Source organism: Labrus bergylta, chromosome 6 (assembly GCF_963930695.1).
Source record: "Labrus bergylta chromosome 6, fLabBer1.1, whole genome shotgun sequence".
In the NCBI taxonomy this organism is placed as follows: Eukaryota; Metazoa; Chordata; class Actinopteri; order Labriformes; family Labridae; genus Labrus; species Labrus bergylta.
In genome coordinates this window covers 5,500,973-5,521,636 of record NC_089200.1, presented here as the reverse complement: position 1 = coordinate 5,521,636, position 20,664 = coordinate 5,500,973, and the positions used below count along the sequence as shown (strand labels likewise).

Genomic DNA, 20,664 nt, shown 5'->3' with positions numbered 1-20,664 from the left:
AGATCACGCTCATTTCAGGTAAATTTACATGCAGTGTGAAGATACGAGCATCATAAAGATCACTAGCATTAGCATGCTAACACAACAATGCAGCACGAGTTGTTTTGGTTTCATGCTGGTGCTCAAGGGCGACATCTGCTGGATCAAAAAATCACATATAAAGCCTTTAAGGAAAGAACATGAAAGGACTCGTAATCACAGGAAAGTAGATAAAGTCGACTGTATGGATGCATGGCTGCATAGGGCTTCTGTACATCCTTGATATAACTCTATGGACTATCTTAGTTCAAAACATGAATTTATAAAATAGGATTTTTTTTCATTTATTTACCCAGAATAAGACAAAAACTGTCAGGCATGTCATCTAGACTTCACTGGAAACAGCTTTCTACACGGTTTCATGCTGAAGTTTCTTTTCTCAGTCTACCTTTTGAGGTGATTCTGATTCTTTATCAATTTGAAATTAACTTCTTCAGCATGAACAAAACTATAAATATCATTATATGGTTGAAAGAAGTCACTTTGTTAGGGGAAGTCATGGGAAATGAAATCAGGGGGGGGAAGGAACAGTGTGTTCTTTTTTATGATTTAAAACAGCTTTTGTTATTCTGTGTGAAAGAGGATGATGATGATACAGAAAGGAACAAAACAACAAGAAACAGAACAAAGTTTTATTTTGTTTTCTTGAATATTCTTCCTGATGAGGATGACAGACTTTCAATGTACTCTTCTCTATTTCTCACATCTTGTTTACTCCACAAAGGGCAGTTAAATGTGTATTACTTAGATTTTTCACTTTATATGATAACAGTGCAGAGCTTTATCATCACGTCAGTCTTTTTCTTTTTCTCTGAGTGTGCTACAATGTCCAAAATATGTTGCTTTTGTATTTACTTTTCTCCTTTGCTTGCTATTTTATCAACGTGACTGTTGTAGTTTAAAATCTGTGCAACAGCTTGGAGGATGCAACTCAGTCTAATGCAGAATGGTCTACGAAATAAAATAAAAAAGAATCAGCTGTGAGAGCATGACAAGTGAGATTATTTTGAATATAAATGAGGTTCCCTGGCGGAAAAACTTTATGCAATCAGGTCGGTGTCTTTCAATCCCTCCACGACTTCAGGAGCCTTTGTAGGACCTGCAGACATCGCAGGTTCGATGGGATTGAACGGTTTCCAGGGCTCGGATGGGCAGTGGAAGAGGTTTGCGCTCGTAAAATTGGGGGAGGCGGTGGGTTTTGAGGTCTTGGTGTCCTCCTCAGATGACTCTTTGACGGTTTTGTGTTGAGACGGCGCGGTTGGATTAATTGGAGGTGGGGTAGTAGAGGGTTTTTCAACTCTTCTGAGTGGAGACCAACCAGGAGGACGACGCCTGGTGAACTCCTGGAGAGAAAACACAACAGTATGCAACATGAACGGGGGAACCGGACCTCACTTTACATTCACTAACTGTGCAGTTATTAGCTGTACCTTTTAAAATGTCAAATACAATAAAGGAGGGAAATCTCATCCAAACATATAACTAACTTTTCACTCGTTTTTGCATGCCTGTCTCAGTTCTAAAATCCAAACATGAACTTTGTTTGCTGTTCCTTGTGACCTGTTTTTCTGCTTTTGTAACATCCAGTGAAACATGTTATTATAACATGTGTCTTCTTTATCAAATAATGAATCATTAATCAGATAGGTAAATACTTGAAAATACTGTAAATTCTGAAGGAAATCTAGCAATCTAGGGATGTGCTAGTTTAACAGTTGACTAACAATATAGTTATTAACTTGTCTAGGTTGACTGAAAACCCAGAAATGAATAAAGAGAGATAGGACTGAAATCAGAAGAAATCTCTCAATATGTTTGATTCTGTTTGGAATTCAAACTTTCGACTGTAATGTGCACTTTCAAAATATCACAACCCAAGGGTGAAAGCAAATGAAATCGCTGCTCGCTTACAAAACAGCGACAAAAACGTCTCCTCCTCACTTTAACTCTCTGATCCAGGTCTACACTCCCTCCCCCCCACTACGCTCTGCCAATGAAAGGCGTCTGATCCAACCTTCACAACAGGGTCCTAAGACGCTGACTAGACTCTTCTCCTCTGTCGCCCCCCGGTGGTGGAATGAACTTCCAAACCTCCATTCAATCTTCAGAGTCCCTCTGCACCTTTAAGAAAAAGCTAAAGACCCAGCTCTTTCATGAATACCTACTAACTTAATGATGATGGTCTCCATATTATTGATGATGGTAATGACGATGTTTTTTGTTTGATAACGACGACTTATAAGATGGTTTCTATACTGATTAGAGCTCTCAAGAACTGCCCTCAATGTTGTGCTTTGCCTCTGGTCACTTCCTGTCAGCACCTGTGTGTCCAATCAGACTCAAAGCTGATCGTTTGCTCTTACTGACATTGTTCCCTTTTTTTCTAGATCCTTGCTTGTGTTGTTCTTACTCTCTGATGTACGTCGCTTTGGATAAAAGAGTCTGCTAAGTGAATTGTAGAATTGTAGAAAAATGGAGAAGCTGACAATATGTTAGGGCTCTGGGTTTAGAGTAGCAGGCCCCAGCTGATTGGCCACCATGGACTTTTAGTATTAAAAATATCTGGGTAAAGTTCAAAAGAGTAAAACTGGAGTTCTTGATCCTTCCCACTGGATGGTGATACTTTAAAGGCAGACAGGGATTTGAAATCGTTGCATTTGACCAGGTTTGACATCGTTAACAGACAAGGATGCGTTGAGGCTTGATATGAGGATTCAGTGTAAATCTTGCAGACTGTGTTTGTGAAAAGTTGGTCTCACCACTGGAGGCATTACTCCTGCGTCACACTCTATGTTGGCCTGTGGGGGCTCGAGTCTCCACGGTGCTACATCCACTGTAGAGTTACAGTAAGCAAACTCCTGCACACACACACACACACACACACACACACACACACACACACACACATCAGGTAAAATAAGCCTGGAAAAGATCTCTTCATGGCAGAAGCAATGTTTGTTTCTATGTTTACCAGGTTCTCGTTATCATGGACACACAGATCATGTAGGTCTTTGTGGTCTGCCTTGGCGCATGTCGTCTTCTTCATATCAAACATCAGCTTGAACCTGAAACCTGCAACAACCTGGAGAAATACAAAGAGAAGGTGGGTAGAAAAGAACCAACCTAAAAAACTCCCTCTCATCATAGGAACCAGTCTCTACCTGTCTGGTGGCGGGGCCGACAGTGTGCAGGGAGAACAGGTGAGTAGAGTCGGAGATGGAGTTATACTTGGCGATGGAGACTGAAATAGGAGTTTTAAGGTCCTCTGAGTTCTCATCGATGTCCTCAGGGCAGCCCAGACAAGACGCTTTCTCTGGAACAATTAAATTATCTGGAGGGGAGAGAAAGTGAAAGTGAATTACAGATGTTTAGAAAAATAAGTCACTGTGTACCTTTTGGGGATTTTCAAACTGAATCTGCTAATATCACAGGTAATAGAGGCTCCTCATTTCAGCTGTTAGATGACACAGTTTACCTTTTCTGATCAGGTGCTGATTAATGCATATGATATTGACACTTAATTCATCAAGAGTTTTTGTTTTTTTTCCGCTGACCTCTTATGTGACCTCTTTAATATTCAGTGCAACTCAAAAATCAAAAGGTTTATTCATTTATATAACGTAGTTCTTCACACAAGACATCAAAAGTATCGTGACAAAGGTTTGGAAAAAACATTCAAACAGAAAATATAAAATCACTAAAACAAACCATTAACATTCAGAGAGACAATTAGATATGAAAATAGAAATAAATAATAATAATAATAATACAATCCAAAAGAAATACAGAAATATGACAGTAAGCAAAAAATTAGACATAAAAATACAAAATATATACAGCAATTTGGAGAGAGCAGATTCTATATCCATACAGTTTACACCAACAATAGAAACTCTTTTTCTCAAGAGACCCCACTGAAGCTGGTCATTTAAAAAAGGAAAAGATTTTCCACTCTGAGCCTTAAAATGTTTTATAACAATGTGAAAGGTGGATTGATAAAACATTGAAAACATGTGATAGGCACACAGTGAGTTGGTTAGACAAACAGATTAAAGTCTAGACTGCCTTTTATGGCCTGATAAGTTAATATTGTGCTTTCTCTGTCTGCAGATAGTGTTTATATATTACAAAATCAGCTACCCCCCCCCCCTCACCCCCCCTCTGTGTCCCCAGCGCCCACCAGGGTACATTTTCCTCAATGACTCACTGTTTTCCTAATGAGAAATATGCTCTCCTCCTGAGTCATGTTTCACTGAAATCAATAGAGCACAGATTCCAGCTGCAAAAAACTCTTCATAAATAATATCATTATTCCTGGAAAAAAATAAAAAACTGTAAATATAACTGGGTTAAGTTTCTTCATTAGATGGGATTAGAGTTTAAAACTGCCCCCTCTGGCAGCATCACATGAAATTGGTTCTGCTGTTTATGTCTCCAACGAGGTCCCAAGTCGAAAGATTATTTCAACAATGTTTCTTATTGAAAAGCATTTTGCTAAATCAATTATAGAGTCACATATTATCTCACACGGCAGGGAGGACCTCACAGCTTCATCTACAAGCCTATCCAGACTTTCTCCAACAGTTTTATATTTAAAGTCTTTATATGTGATTTTTCACATTTAAATATAATAGAAATCAAGTATATCCTCTGAAAATAACTCTGTGAGTCATGACTGTCTACAATGGGTGTAACACCCGAGTCCCACTGTCTGTGATGTTTTCAGAGTCCTATCTTCACTTTGTTTACATCGCCGGGACAGCCGGCTGACTCCTCCCCTCGTGTATAAAAGTTGTTTAATTGAGGGACTAGAGAAAAGAAGAATAACATACTGTACTCACTGCTTAACTGTGTTTCTAGATCACGCTCATTTCAGGTAAATTTACATGCAGTGTGAAGATACCAGCATAATAAAGATCGCTAGCATTAGCATGCTAACACAACAGTGCACCGCAAGTTGTTTTGGTTTCATGCTGGTGCTCAAGGGCGACATCTGCTGGATCAAAATAAATCCCATATAAAGCCTCTAAGTTAGATTTATTTTTGTTAATATAATGTTTGCTTTCCTGCTGAACTCCAGATAAGAATATAATTATATCCCACTCTCATATATTTTATGGCAAATATAAAGTTACTGTCACGCTATGCGACTTAGCTTAGCATAAAAAGGAGGAAACAGCTATTCTGACTTTGTCAAACAGCAACAAATGATCTCTTAATGACTTGGTACATCTAGTTTATTCTATTGCACATCTTAATGTAAAATTATAAAACATGAATCATGTTGTAGTTTTACTGGATGATCGACTGGTTGCGGAAATCTGCCAGGAAGTCAATGCAGCAGGAAAACATGTAGCTTCACCAATAAGATATAATGTGTTGTTTTTCTGATTTTTATTAATAATTAACCTCTGGAAAGATATTTGCTAGCTGTGCTGTCTTCCATAAGTACATTTTGAACTATTTACGTTTTGTTTTATGCTGCCCCCTCATGGTTGTTAACGAACATTGCATTAACCTCAGACCAATTAAGTGGCGTTGAGTCCAGACAGCCTTGGAATCTATTTGGACACCTTTATTCCGTAAGTGTCTATGTTTTTGAGCTCCTTTATATAAGAGGAAGAATGTCATTTTTTAAAGGTTGTTTGTCTAATAACATTTGAGTTGAATAAATTGATACCTAGTGGAGCTGTAAACTAGCAGTTTGACGAAGTATTTGAGTGTTTAAATGCAAATTGTCATCTTAGACTCTGCTTTATTTTCTTTATTTGTTATTTTCTAATTAAAAGTGCAATTTGTGCTCTGCAGTTTTACAAAAGTGTGCAGTTCTTCAACAAATATCAACTTGGAGGACTCATACCTGTTAGCCAACTGTCTCGCATTAAATATCAGCAAATCATTGGGAGGACAATAAATGATGTGTATCAGGATCAGTCTTTATGCCAAGATAAGCTAACCTCACTGTCTACTCTGGAGCCGACTTTAAATCTTTGTTACAGGCAGGATAGTGGTATCAATCTTCTCATCTTCATCTCTGCAAGAATGCATTTTTAATAAAAAAACAGATGACAGTGAATCATTCACTCACCCAACATGCAGTCCACCTCTCTGGTGTCTGCTTCAGTCTCTGTCATGTAGACGGTGGCATTGCATGAAATTGGCTCCTGGAGGGATTACAAAGTAGATATAGTTATCCTTATGAACTGCTTTACTGCATTTACTATCAAACTTCAACAATACAGATGCTTTCAGTGTTTCAACAAACAGGAAGTCTGCATCTTTTTCTGCTGAATTATTTACATGACCACTTTTTTTGTGTTTTGTTTTTTCTAGACATGACAGGAGGACAGCTGTGGTGGTTCAAATAAGCATCAGCAGATTCATTTTATTCTCATCATTTATGACCTTGCGTCCATAAGGCAGGTAGTCGCAGTCTGTCCATGGTTTGCTGCTTCCAGCTAGGCAGTCGCTCCTCCTGCTGGTGAACTCCAGAGAGTACACTGAGTCTGAGCCATTCTCTGACTGAAAGAGACAAACAAAAAAACATGTGATCAGTGTTTGTACCAGAGGTCAAAGTGGCCAAACATGTTTTCTTAGAATTTCTTCAAAAAACATCCCAAATCCCACTTCGGTTCTCTTCTGTCAAAACATTTCAGTTTTAACTCTTAATGGAAAACACAATGAATTTATATTAAACTCAAATCATTTGGTTTTGAATTCAGTCAACAAGTTTAAAGTACAAACATGTGTGCAGATGGAAATGTTTCTCTTTTTAACACTGTATTTATACAATAGGTGTAAGTTATTAAGATGTTTACCTTACTGTGTCCAAGACGCATACTGTAACATCCGGCTTGACTTAAACATTGCTTTTCCTAACTTTGTAAAACATAATGTGAAAACTCTGCAGATGTTGCAAAAAGCTGAATAAACAATAACGTTTATTATAACTCATAGTGACGATAACTTCTCTTTGATGGTTTTATTGGCTTTTCTAAGCTTCCATAAGCTGCTCATTGATCAATCTATTTTCTTCTTATTCTCTATTTTTGCTGTGGTTTCACATTTAGCTGTTTTTAGACAAACGTTTCCACATTGTGTGATTGACTAGTCTTTCTTTGCATTTGGCAGATTAGCCTAGAGGTGCGTTTCTGACACTGACTGGACTGGAGTGGATGCGGGGAGTGGGGGAAATTTGTTAAGTATAACTTCTTTGCCATTAAAAAGATTCTGATTATTTGCAATATCAACAAAATAACCAGAAAGTTAACATTAATGCTCCCTCCACCCGAGCGGGTATAGCTTCCTCCTTCATCCTCTACATCCTTTTTGTGCTCACTATACCTTCCTGGCTGAAAGTATCTGAAAGAGGGCCAGGTTGTGTCCGCTGTTTAGTCCCTCGTTGAACTTGTGCATGGCACTGTGGACGGCCTTCTCTACAGACGGGTCGTCACAAAAGATCAGGACGCCAGGCTGGACCTGCACTGCATCCTGAAAAAGAAAAAAAAATTGATGAAAATAGTTGAAAAGAAAATCATTTTTTCTGCACCATTTGTGGTCCAACTCCTCCCCACTCCTTTCTGTATTTTGTTAAATACTTATGGTTACAACTTCAGGCCTTTAATTCTTTTCTTACAATCTAAACAGGTATAATATAAAGTGTTAACACTTCATATTATTCTGTATTCAGACATATAACTTGACAAACAACTGCAGGCTTCATTGTGTGACAAAACAATGCACAAACCTGATGAAGCCATGTGGGTGTAACGAGTTTGTTTGAGTATGTCTTAAGATTTAAAAAAAAGGAGTTATTCAGCCCTCATGTGTGCAGTGAATCTTCCAAACTGCTTTCAAGTTTATGTTTCCTGTCATCACCTGCACCAAGATATAAGGACTGACAGTTCTGTGCACAGAGCATCTACTTTTGCATGATTTACATTTATCTATTGAATGATGATTATATGATGATACGTAAAGCAAGTTGGCTGAACCATGTTACAGGCTTTGCGATTATATAATTTTCACAAGAAGCATTTCCTTAAAGTTAGACTTAGTGTTCATAAGTACACAGTAAATAAAATTATAATTATTCTACAGTACATTTGAGTAAGAATAAGCTTTTATAGAGCACATTTCATATAGAAAGCAACAGAATGTGCCTCACAGGAGCAAATACATGTAAAAAAAAAAAAATATATATATATATATATAAAAAAAACACATATTAAGAGCATTAAAAACAAACAAACAAGCAGAGAGGTGTATGCACAAAATGTTTAACTATCAACAACACACAGATTGATCAAACTAATAAAATAACGCAGTAAAAAGAAATGTTTTAAATCTTCTTTTATAAGAGTCTGATTCCACCTATTTGGAGCTTAGACTCTTAAAGCTGCTTCAACGGCTTTGAGTAAACATGATTTCTTTGTTCAGTTAAATTTATCTGAAAGCTTCAGTTACTTTTTACTGTTAAGATAACCATTTTTTTTTAAATTTATCACATTTGATCATTTTACTAAATAAAAAGCACTTTTTAAAAATGTGTTGGCAGTCAAATTCTGCGTCCTGCTCCAATATGATTAGCCAGTTATGTAATATAAATGATGAATAACCGAACAGTGGTTATGAGTTATTAAACTATAAATACCATTAAATACATTTTGATGATAATTTTGTATTTTTTCTTAATTTAAGCAAAGTTTTAGTTATGAATTATCTTTCATAGTTTGCTATATCTACTTTTACTCAGAAAAGGAAACTAAAACCAGTCATTACCTGCCCAGACACCGGGCTGTAGAGGCACAGCAGGCCCAGGACACAGAGCCCCAACGCACTCCTCATCGTCTGATCCTGATGGACGTTTGGCTTTGCTCTTCTCCGAGGTAAAGAAATGCAACACTTTTAGCAACAGTTCATCAATTTAATAAAAAGGGCATTTCAGGTCACAAAAACCTCTTAACCGCAGCAGTGTTTCTCAGATTTCAATTTCTTATTTGTGGTATGAAAACAAGCCAGGTTAGACTTAAGAAGCTGTCAGAACAAAGTTTTTAAAAAATGAAAGAAAGAGTAAGTTAACTCACAGTTACTGCAGGAGGACAGGCCTTCTGTCGATCCTGCTGGGCTTGAAGAAGAAAAACTGGACTCCTCTCTCCACGGTAGGTGAAGTTCTCCCTAAAACTGTAGGCTGAAAATCCTGCAAAAGTTGATGACTCACTAATGGACACACATACAGGATAGGAAGGGGGCAGAGGACACACACACACACACACATACAGGATAGGAAGGGGGCAGAGGACACACACACACACACACATACACATGCATTCAAGCTCAGTCGGTAAAAGAAAAGTAAATGTTTGCTTCTTTGTTTGCCCTCCTACCTGTCCGGTCAATACAGAGCGAGATCATGTGAGGAGATGATCTAACCTCCTTTATAAATGACTTTGAAAGAGCAAACACTTGAGTCACACACACACACACACACACACACACACACACACACACAACATTACTGTCAAATTAAATCACATTTAAAAGTGCTCATTGGCAGTGACTGTGAGGCAGCATTAATGTCCTAATCTTACATGTTTAAGGGTCAGTTGTTGTGTGCGTGTGTGTGCTCAGTGAGTGTTTTGTGTGTTTTAACTGGTACTTTGTCCCTGGCGACCTTTAAGCCGACACCACTCTGATTTCCTCACTGCTGCTCTGTGAAATGGGGGGGGGGGGGGGGGGGGGGAGGAATGTGTCCAACTGTCTCTACTGTAGATGTTTCAGACTGATTTTGTGTCTGTGTGATCACAAGATTACCCAAAGTTCACCAAGTACAACAAGATACGTGTCAGCTTATGATGACAACATGCCCAAATCGTCCATGTTTCCTCTGCTGATCTTTGAGTTTGTTACACTTAAAGTCTTTAAGCTTCATAAACCAGTGGTTCCTCTCGATTGAAGAGTCTTCAGACTTATGAAAAGATTAATCGTAAAATCGGGATAAATCAGTTCAAAGGTGTCCAGATTCACATCGGTACTCTGAAAAATTATTGGCAATAATATCGTGAGTGTCGGCAGCTGCAGAGCAAAGATTTTGAAATTGAGGACGCACCACCGTGTTTTAAATCGGAAGTGTGGAAGAATTTTGGCTTCGCCGAGAGAGAAAATGAAAGAGGTGAGACGATAACAGACGAGACAAAAAACTGTGTGAAAATATTAGAAGAAGACGAGGAACTACACAAATAGCATGACCAACATGATGCAGCATTTAATCAGCACCACAATGAGACGCTCCGATCACCTCCCCTTGTTGAGAGAAAAAAAGACAAGACACTCTGACAAGCGGGTTTGAAGCCCCTAAGGGAATCTTTTTCAGTCATAATTTGTCTACAGTCTCATTTTGTAAAATAAATCGTGAGAGAATCGTATCGTGAACCCAGCATCATGAATCGTATCAATCAATCAATCAAACTTTATTTATACAGCACCTTTCAGACAAATTAAATTGCAGTTCAAAGTGCTTAACAAGAGTGCAGAAAAGTTATTGACGAAAAAAAGTAGTTTATAAAATCATTGATAAAATCATTATCGTATCGTGAGTTGAGTGAATCGTTACATCCCTACTTATCAGGACGGCCTGTAAAAAGATAAATACTACAATCCAACCTGAAGGTAACAAGTGCATTAAGTAGTTGTTAAACTCTTAATCGTTGCCATTACTAAATTATTAAATCTTCAAAGGTCTCTTTCAGATGTTAAAACAAGATCCATGCTTATCAATGCATTCTACATATAAATACAGAATCTGACAGACAAGACTTCTGAACTGTTTCTTCGCTGGACGCATTTACTCCTGAAGTCTACATGTTTGCCACTCTTAGTAAAGACAAGACTCCAGAAAGTTCAGTTATGATGGTCGAAACATTTTGTTGTATTTGGACTGAGCTATGCTAGCTGCTTCCTCCTGTGATAACCTGTGATAACATGCTGCATGCTGTAACCCTTTAACCTAATTTGATTCTTGCTGGCGCGTCATATTCCCCGGTGATAATCACCTTAGCTATTTTCCTGCCGCCTGTAGCTTCTCTTCTTCCACCTGTTATGCTTAATTACCGCTGGCTAAGTTTAATATTTTATGTAACAACAGATACAACAAAAGACGCCAAAGTGTTAGCCATCTTCTTATGTAGCTCTGAGTATAGAAGCAAAACAGCGTATTTCCAAAATGTCTGACTATTCAATAAAAAAATGGTAGACATAATGTGAATATGCATCCTGTAACCACATGATATGCTATGGACTGTATAAACAAACAATACACATACAGCATAGACAACAACAAATGTCCATCAATAAAAGGTCTGGAAGCTGATACTTACCTGAATCTTGTGGTATTAGGTCATAGGTTTTGTTTAAGTTGTGAGGTTGTTCAGGTTGTTTCTGAGATTTCTGCTTGAATGAAATGTTTTTTCACATTATTATTTTTTTATTCCTTGCTTTTATGCATTGCCTGTAAAGCACTTTGGTCAGATTAAGCTGTTTTTAAATGTGCTATACAAATAAACTTGATTTGATTTAAAAAACCAAGAAGCAACATCTCTTAAAAAAATGAAAACATGTATGCTGTGGATTTGACCCATTAAAGACAAAAGAGACTGAGACCATTTAAAGGTGACATAAAGGAGGAGGATAATACTTTATTGATCCCCAGAGGGGAAATTCGGGCATTGCAGCAGCAAGACAGAGAAAGAAGTAATACAAAATTCACAGGATCGATAAGATAAATACAGATAGAAACAACAATAGGATGTATAGACAAAATAATATAAATAGTTAAACAATACCGCACAATTCCGAATTATGCGTAGTGGATGGCAAGTTAAAGTAACCAGTGATGATATAAAGTGACTTGTGTGATCAAAAAAAAGGTCCCTGGTTTGAATGGTTTGCATGATTGTTTTCCTTTGGGTAAAAGCGGTATACATAATGGATGGATGGATGGATAAAGGCTTTAAGGCCAGAAAAGAGAAAAGGAGAGGAAAACACATTTAATTTCTTATCAGAAACATTTTGAATCCTTCATAATGTTTAGCATGCCCAACACAGTTTTGATCTTAGTAGCTGTTTCTTATTTGATCGTCAAACTTGACCAGAAGAACAGCATCATTTGGACTGAGTTTTCCTTATTTTAATTCCTGTTTATGTTTAAAACGTTTTTTATAAATGATTGTATTATGTAAAAATTGAGTAGTGTGTGGAGAACATGGTTTGAGGTAGCTGCTGGTTGTTTGGTTTGTCAGTTAAAACTGACACAAAGTTTCCCAAAGAGTCAGCCCGCCTCCACTTCACTTCCTCTGCGCGGGTCGCTTAGGTGTTAAACAGTTTCACATTTACAAGTCCAACCACAGCTGCAGCGCTCTATAACTGCACTACTCATTGTGCACTGCAGATTTACTCCACTCTGCTTCTTTATTTACTTCACTAACTATGATGCTCATGGCTCAATCAGGTGGATGGACTCTTTTCCTCATGGCTGCTCTTATTCCCAGTAAGTTTGAGGATATATTTTTTTTCTACCTCAGAAAGAGATCTCTTAATTCTTTCTTTGTCTTTTCTCTGCAACTTGAAAAACATTTTTTTGGCGACTTTTAGTATTTACATTAAACTGTGTCTTAATGCTGCTGTGCTTTCTTTTTATTGTGTTTATTATCTTCTACCTGTCTGGTAAATGTGCACTCTGGTTTCCTCTAGTGCTCTCTTCAGCGGTCTTTTGTGGTTTCAACCTTTCCATCTCTCTAATGCCGTGGTTTAATGCATCAGATATGACGAGGCTTAGAATCACTATGACTACAGTAGAGCTAAGAGATAAGAGAAGATAAGATAAGATAATCTTTTATTTATCCCACAATGGGGAAATTTACAATACAGTTGCATCCACCTATTCATTTTAAAATATCTTGCAATAAGTTTGCCAAAAACACGTGCCATTGTTGTTGTTTACAGTATAACCATGTATGTATGCTACCAGGTTGTTCTGTTGCAAAGTGAACAAAGGTTATAACAATAATGTAGTTTGTTTCCCATTGGTTTTAAACATATTACATCATCTGTTATTCCAAAAATCTGTTAAGTCTTTTGGCAGAGTTACAATGTGGGGTACTACAAGAGTGCAGATGATTTAACTATATGCAGAATTAAAAGGAATATGCAGCACTAAGGTTAAATATAATGTAAGACTGGTCCTGTCGCATATCATGCAGCCCTGTCATCTGGCACTCAGTATCAGCTGATTACCAGAGTGGATGAAATGTACTGCAGGAAGCTCTCTGTGTGTGTTGAGAAATAATAGCTCGGTTACAAGCCAAGATCACAGATTTGCATTGCTTTGCTTAGTAAAGTACACATCCCTGGTTGGTTCCCTTCACAAATATGCAGTAATGCAGCCTTTATTGGACTTAATCAACAGAAAAGAATCCCTGTGTAAAAGTCTCCTGTACTGTATATTGTGCTCTGATAGTGAACGTAATGTTGCATTGCAGCCATTGACACAGAAAACCTCTTTCACATTACATGACCAGTTAAAGCAGAGCTACATAGAATACTTTACCAAGTATGAGTAGGACAGTATAACAAGTTGTGTTTGCAGTTATGTGCAGCAACTTTTCCACTCTGTTTACATATTTATTCATTTTCTACAATTCTACAATTCACTTAGCAGACGCTTTTATCCAAACGTACATCAGAGAGTAAGATCAACACAAGGAAGGATCTATAAAAAAAGAAATGTCAGTAAGAGCAAACGATCAGCTTTGAGTCTGATTGGACACACAGGTGCTGACAGGAAGTGACCAGAGGCAAAGCACAACATTGAGGGCAGTTCTTGAGAGCTCTAATCAGTATAGAAACCATCTTATAAGTCGTCGTTATCAAACAAAAACCATCGTCATTACCATCATCATCATCAATAATATGGAGACCATCATCATTAAGTTAGTAGGTATTCATGAAAGAGCTGGGTCTTTAGCTTTTTCTTAAAGGTGCAGAGGGTTTTAATACTGCTATGAAGACAGCTAAATGCCTGCAGCTTTCTAGTTTAAGACAAATTTCCATATTGCAACGAAAAAGTGAATGGAAGCAGTTTTTACTAACTGTTACTAACTGATTTGTCAAAATGGACGTGTCTCTTCCTGCTCCAGGTGTTCACCTCCAGGGGAACAACAACTCTATCCAGCTTGATTCTAGCTCTGACCTGAACACTGAGGCTCAAATCTACCACTCTGTTGAGGAGATCCCTCCAAAAGGTACACGCCTACAAAACACCTGCTATTTTTACAAAGAGCCCCACAAATCCATTAAAGAATACTTTTCTGAAGCACAGTTTTTGCAAAAGGAGACAAAAAGAGCCTTCACTCTTTTGACAGTTGTATTGTGATGAATAATGGTGTTTGTCTCTTCCTCCTCAAGGTGTTCAGGTCCAGGGAAACAGCAACTCTGACCAGGCTGAGTCCGACTCCAAGTTGACCACTGAGGCTCAGATCTACAACTCTGTTGAAGAGATCCCTTTAAGAGGTACACACATATACAACACCTGATTTTTATTTCCCCCCCCCCAAAAAAAACAACGTATTTCCCGAGATATGTCCAGAAACGCTTCTATGATAGAAATCATAGCGTTGTCTACATTTGTGAAAAAAGTTGAATTGAAAAGGGAACTTGTGTCCATCCACTCTATATTATTTTCTGCTGACTTTTGGTAGATGAGCTTAATTAAACTGTGCATGATACAAATACATTGAACCAAAATACTGTCGCATTTGTACTTAAAACTAGGAAAATACATCATACTTCTCCCATATTAGCTTTTCTGCACTGGCACTGATAAAGATTGTAATTGAATTTTATAAACCTTCTCCTTACATCCATTACTATTAATGGCCAGGCACAATCATGACATAAAGACCTTATAGTTCCCTTTTTAATACTCTATACGATTATGCTCCCAGAATGTAGGCCTTCTTGTTGTTGTACCTAATGTCTCCAAAGAAACCCTCTCTACTTAAGACTGGACTTACAGCTTTACATTTTGATAAAGCTTACAGTCAGGTTTGTGCTCAGGCTTGACCTGGACCAGCCCGGAGCTGATATAGGCTTAGACTGCTAGGGGACTTGAAACACCACACTTTGCATGACTTGGACATGAATCATGAAAGATTCAAATCTCATTGATACATGTTACTAACTTTATATCTTTCATGGAGTTTTTGTGCTCTCCTAAGGCTATGCTGCTTACAATGTGCTGTCGGCATAGTAACACCTTGTTCCTTTAACATAGTTTAATGAGACAAGTATTATGTTTATTCCATCCAGAACCAATGGGGTATTTTTTTTTTTCCTAAGATTTATTTTTGGGCTTTTTGTGCCTTTAATGGAGAGATAGGACGGTGGATAGAGTTGGAAATCAGTTACTGACCTCTGTTAACTCTGTCTTTTTTAAGTGTGTTGTGATGCACAAGTTTTCCCATCAAATAAATGTTGTTAAATTCCAATAGAAATGATTTATTGGTGTATTTACATGTTTCTTTGTCCACCAGTTGTTCAGGGGAACAGCAGCTCCATCCAGCCTCTATCTGACTCTGAGGAGTTTCCCTCTGACGCTCAGATCTACTACCCGGTCCTTCAGCCCTCTGAGTCCGTCCCTCCTATAGGTACACACCTACACAATGAGCCAGATGTATCACAGAAATATGAACAACACCACCAGTTTCTCTGACCCACTTATTCTAATCTCAAAGATGTCCCCAGTAGTGATAGAATCAAAGGGTGAGATGCACAACAAGAGAATAAAAGCTAACTAATGAAAGTGAATCAGACGATGCCTGTGGTTGCTGTCAGCTGTCAAACCGGTCGGCTTTTTGAAGATGGTTGGCACTGTGCGATGATTATAAAAGAGCTTTTTTACTTTAAGGTTGTGAAAGCTGTTTTATTTTTAACTGAAAACAAGTTTGATCAGTAGGTTTACCATCTGTCCAAACTCAGTAGTTTGATGACTGAGATGAAATGAGGTTGTCCTACACTTACAGGAAATTATAACTCGTGCGTATGTATCATGTACATGTACACTTTATAACTTAATAAGTGAAAATGATCAAAGTTCTACAAGAAAAACAGATGCACAGCTAGATGAATGATCTACAAAGATACGGAGGATTAGGGCCACGTTCAAATTATTATTAATTTTTTTAATTTCGAGATTAAAGTTGTAAATTTAAGAGATTAAACTCGTAAATTTACGAATTTATTCTTGTAAATTTACGACTTTATTCTTGTAAATTTACGAATTTATTCTCGTAAATTTAATTTATTTTTTCCTCCGTCGTACAAAGACACACTCTCTTTGAACCTTTTTTCAATACAACTCATAGAGAACAACTACTGTAGAGCTGTGACACCTAGAAAATGAATCAAAGAAACCCAATTTTAGAAAATGTCATGTTATCATGTGAAATTTGTATCTTATGTTAGAGTTGGTATTTTTTGTGTCTATTTGTGCAGGGGTCTACACACTAAAGACTCTTGCTGGGATACCATGCATCAAAGCTAAGATGGGAGTGGTGTTCATTGTCATCGAAAAGAAGGTTAGTGGCTGTGAATGGGTCAGCAGTGAGCAGTTATTTTTTCCTTTTTAGCACATTTTGCAGTAAGTGTGCATGTCTGTCAGCATTTATTTGTGAGGTGTTATTATTTGGTTTTACTGTTGAAATTGTAGAAATCTAAAAGAAGCATCAGCTCTTTTTTAAAAACAGACTTGGACACGATCTCCAGCACTATGATACATGAGTGGAAATACATAAACATTTATGCAAAGTATAACCAACACATTGATAAGGTCCACTGACTTGTAATGCTGTCTTTTGCTATGAAGTAACTCTGCTCTCTTCTGTGTTTTCTCTGCAGACCAGTTACCTGAGCCTCGACCCGACCAGGGTCAGGGTCAACGGTTACTGCGGTAAAAAAACTGCTGTCCTCTGCCTCACTCTGCCAAACAACGCTGCCAGTCTGCAGTTCGTCTTCAAACAGGTACAAAACATTTAACGAAGAAATGGATAATCCTCACTGTGAGAATGTTGCACTGCAGGAAGGGATGCAATGTAACTAAATGTGTTCACCCTTAATTTTGGTACTCCAGCAGGTATTTGAGGTATGTGCACTTGACTTGAGTGTGTGCACTTAATACAACTTAGTACTTCTCCTGCCCTACACCTGACAGCCAAAAATTCTACCTTTAACTCTTTTACTATTTTCCCAAAAAATTGAGCTTAGTGAAATATAAAACAGAAGAATGAAAGTGCCTCTTTGTGGTTTGAGAAAAAAAAAAAACCTCTTGTTGAACTGAAAAATTCCTTTTTTATTTTTTTTACATGAATCGATTAGAGATAGTCCCACTAAGCTCTCTCTCTTTCACAATGGGATTCCTGAACAAGACGGCAGCATACAAAATGTTTTAAATGAAAGAGCCGACTATAACAAACAGAAATAACATCAAACAATGAAAAGAATTCAACAACCAGATTTGAGCGTGCACTCGCAAATAATCCCTAATCCTGTTTTGTGAAACCTTGCAGGTTTGTTTAAGCATCTTGTTTAAGAAGACTTTAGATGAGCTGAAAAGTGTCTTTATAAATGATGTTAAACATTTCACAGCACAATGACTATGTTATGTTTTGACATTTACTTTAAGTAAATAATGTCTAATATGGTCTAGCCTCATACAGAACATGTGTATGGAATGAAAATATTCACTTGTTTCTGTTTTTGAATCATTTGAAAAACCATTTGTCTTTTTGTCGTCATCGACTCAACAAAAAGGGAAAATGTGACTGCAGAGGAGACAGGTGCGCCATGCAGAAGGTTACATAATATTGCCAACTTCAGCTGATTAGCAGGCTAATTAAACCAACAGGGTGCAATAGTGTAGTGCAATAGCTGAGAAATAATAGCCAAGGCACAAGCCAAAAGTCTGGATTTGCAGATAAAGAAAAACAAGATTAGTACAAATGTCCAGTAACAGTCAGCAGAAATGTTCAAAAAAGCATGGAAATGATGTAATATGTTTTCCACAAATGCGAAACTAACAAACTTTTTTGGCTGATCACACAATGAGGAATTAATCTAGAACATGTAGATTTCAGTGTAAGAGAAATGTTTTTTCTGGCAATGGCAACAACAAGTTCAAAGATCCATTATCTACCGTAGATTAATGATTCATTCATTAGCTGGTGTTTGTTTACTTTGAAGAAAAGTTGCGTGTCTTGTTTAGAATCCCAGGATTTATGAATCAGCTTCATTCTGTGTCTGTTTGTGTTTCATCTCCAGAACAAGACTCTTTTCTCCGTCACCAAGCTGTTCGCTCATTTGACTACTTTGCCTCCCAACCATGGACGTCTAAGTAAGACCACAGAGAGGCACGTAACACATATCCAGTACAAAACCTGCAAACATTAACATCTCTCCCTGTCTTACCTCCTTCCTCAAAGATAAGACTTACTCAGGTATCACTCAGGAAGAGCTGTTCTCTACGGCTACAGGAAAGAGCTTCAAGTGCAATTCTGAGAGTCTGTTCCTGATGTCGTCTCAGCTGAACATCAAACTGGTTCCTCTGCAGGTGCAGGCCTTCACGCTGAACAAAGGAGAGTTTGGAAAAGGTATCTGAGCTAGATTATTTGCATGAAACAAACAGGGGTAACAAGCCTGTTCCACAAATATTCAAAGAGTGCATTTAGGTTTATCCTGCTTTAGTGGGTTTAGAGCTAAAATCATAATAAAGCTGCTAAAACTCTCTTTTTTTTTTCACTGTTTTTTTTTAAGACTTGGACAAAATGCTCACTGAAAAGTTAGTCAACATGTTTAGGATAGTCTATAAACTAAGCTAGATACTGTTTTGTCTATAGGCTGAGTATAGTAGTGTGAAAACCAAGTGCAAGCTCATGACAAACAAATAGAAAGTGCATAATCTAAAATGGATACAAGCACAAGTTTTGTACAATTTTGCATGCATTAAAATGTTATTTTCTATAACGTGCTTGTTTCTGCAGCTGCGTCTAGATACATTCTTGCTTTCAAAAATACATAAAGTAATATCTACTTACACTTAGACAATGTGTGGACTACAGTCTACACTTCAGGCTCAAACTACAAGGATGCAAACAAATGCAGACTAATTCCAAGAACAGCATTCATTTCTGCACAGATTAAACGTGACACAGATATGTTTTTCTAACAAATCAAAACCCTTTTTTTCCTCTTGACTTTTCCTCCCTTCTCTTCCTCCATCTCCCTCCTTCTGTCTCATGTTTCAGATGTGGAGTGTTGGGCTGACTTTAACAAGCGAGTCATCCCCATCGTCATCGGGGCCGTAGTGGTGTGTATCATTTTGATCGCTGTGATAACCTTCCTGGTCATTAGAGACCGCCGGACAGAAGGTTACGAAAGCCTGTGAGAGATCCTGTGAAACGTGATGGAGATGTAATCCAGCTCAAAGATGATTTGAGATCGTATTTGTGACTGTTACAAAAACTTCCCTCCTACACTTGAAGTGATGTTTTTCTCCTGCCTGGGGTTCTTCCAAAAAATAAACAAATGTCTGAGGTCAAATATTCTGATGATAAATGCAAACGATGCTGTTTAAAAAGAATAATTTTCAAAAGTTTTATTTTCTATCTCCCATTCTCTTTGCAATTATATTCAATTAGCATTTTGTTGGACGTGTTTGTTGAAACAATCTGATTTATTTCATGTTGAACAGTTATTTAAAAAAAAGGGAAACAGGCTTTATGTAAATAAATAAACCAGATTTTAATGGGATTATTTATGGTATTACCCTCAAACTCAGATAGCCTGCATACTGTAGAATGATCCCAGTTAATTAGTTCAACTTGTTGCAGCGTCATAATTAATTAGACTTATCAATCCGTTTTGCTTGGTTGTTGTATGTTGTAGTGCCGGGCGATATGGACCAAAACTCATATCTTGATATTGATTAGCTGAATGGTGATACTCTATATATATGGATATGTATTTTATTAACAGTGAAAACACATGGAAAAATAAACTACCTGTTTGTGAATTTAAAGAGTAATATTATAAAATAAAAATGTTCCTTAAATACAATAAAAGAGAGAGAGAGGAGAAGCAGGGTTAAGAGGGACAGACAGTCAGTCATCATCAGTGAGATGAGAAAAAGGTGACCTGACACCTCTGTAACGTTATTTTAATGCAACTTAAACTATATCCATATTAACCATGTTGTCTTACCCTAGATCTTATTTGAAAATATATCAATATATCTTAAAAACTCAATGTATTTTTCAGCCCTAGTATGTTGGCTTCTGTGTTAAAATGTGATGCAAAACTCAAATGAAGGCATTAAAAGTGTAAAATATTGAAGTGTCCACCTGAATTTAAATGTTTGAATTGCTTTGCAGGAAAGTTTCTTGTTTTTGAAATAAAACGAGTTTTATTAAATTATTCTGAATGTGTGTTTTTTTTTTTTTTTTTTTAAATTGCTGATAATCACATCGGGATTAAAAGTAATTTACCGCCCTCTGCTGGTGAAGCTCAGTACCTGCAGTT

At 37.4% G+C, this 20,664-nt stretch overlaps 2 protein-coding genes across 2 annotated transcripts; one reads left to right on the top strand and one right to left on the bottom strand.

Annotated features, from left to right (window-relative positions):
* Positions 1 to 657: 657 nt before the first annotated feature.
* Positions 658 to 9,277, bottom strand: kng1 (kininogen 1). The gene is made up of 9 exons (XM_020653433.3): positions 9,126 to 9,277; positions 8,821 to 8,917; positions 7,384 to 7,530; positions 6,445 to 6,561; positions 6,128 to 6,203; positions 3,201 to 3,370; positions 3,011 to 3,121; positions 2,799 to 2,897; positions 658 to 1,382 (listed from the first exon to the last, which is right to left on the bottom strand). The coding sequence occupies exons 2-9, from the start codon at positions 8,884 to 8,886 to the stop codon at positions 1,080 to 1,082; spliced, it is 1,089 nt and encodes a 362-aa protein (XP_020509089.1). The 5' UTR covers positions 8,887 to 8,917; positions 9,126 to 9,277; the 3' UTR covers positions 658 to 1,079.
* Positions 9,278 to 12,408: 3,131 nt separating this feature from the next.
* lamp3 (lysosomal associated membrane protein 3) lies at positions 12,409 to 20,556 on the top strand. The gene is made up of 9 exons (XM_020653436.3): positions 12,409 to 12,583; positions 14,232 to 14,336; positions 14,500 to 14,604; positions 15,627 to 15,740; positions 16,588 to 16,670; positions 16,990 to 17,112; positions 18,409 to 18,481; positions 18,570 to 18,737; positions 19,392 to 20,556. The coding sequence occupies exons 1-9, from the start codon at positions 12,523 to 12,525 to the stop codon at positions 19,529 to 19,531; spliced, it is 972 nt and encodes a 323-aa protein (XP_020509092.2). The 5' UTR covers positions 12,409 to 12,522; the 3' UTR covers positions 19,532 to 20,556.
* Positions 20,557 to 20,664: the final 108 nt, after the last annotated feature.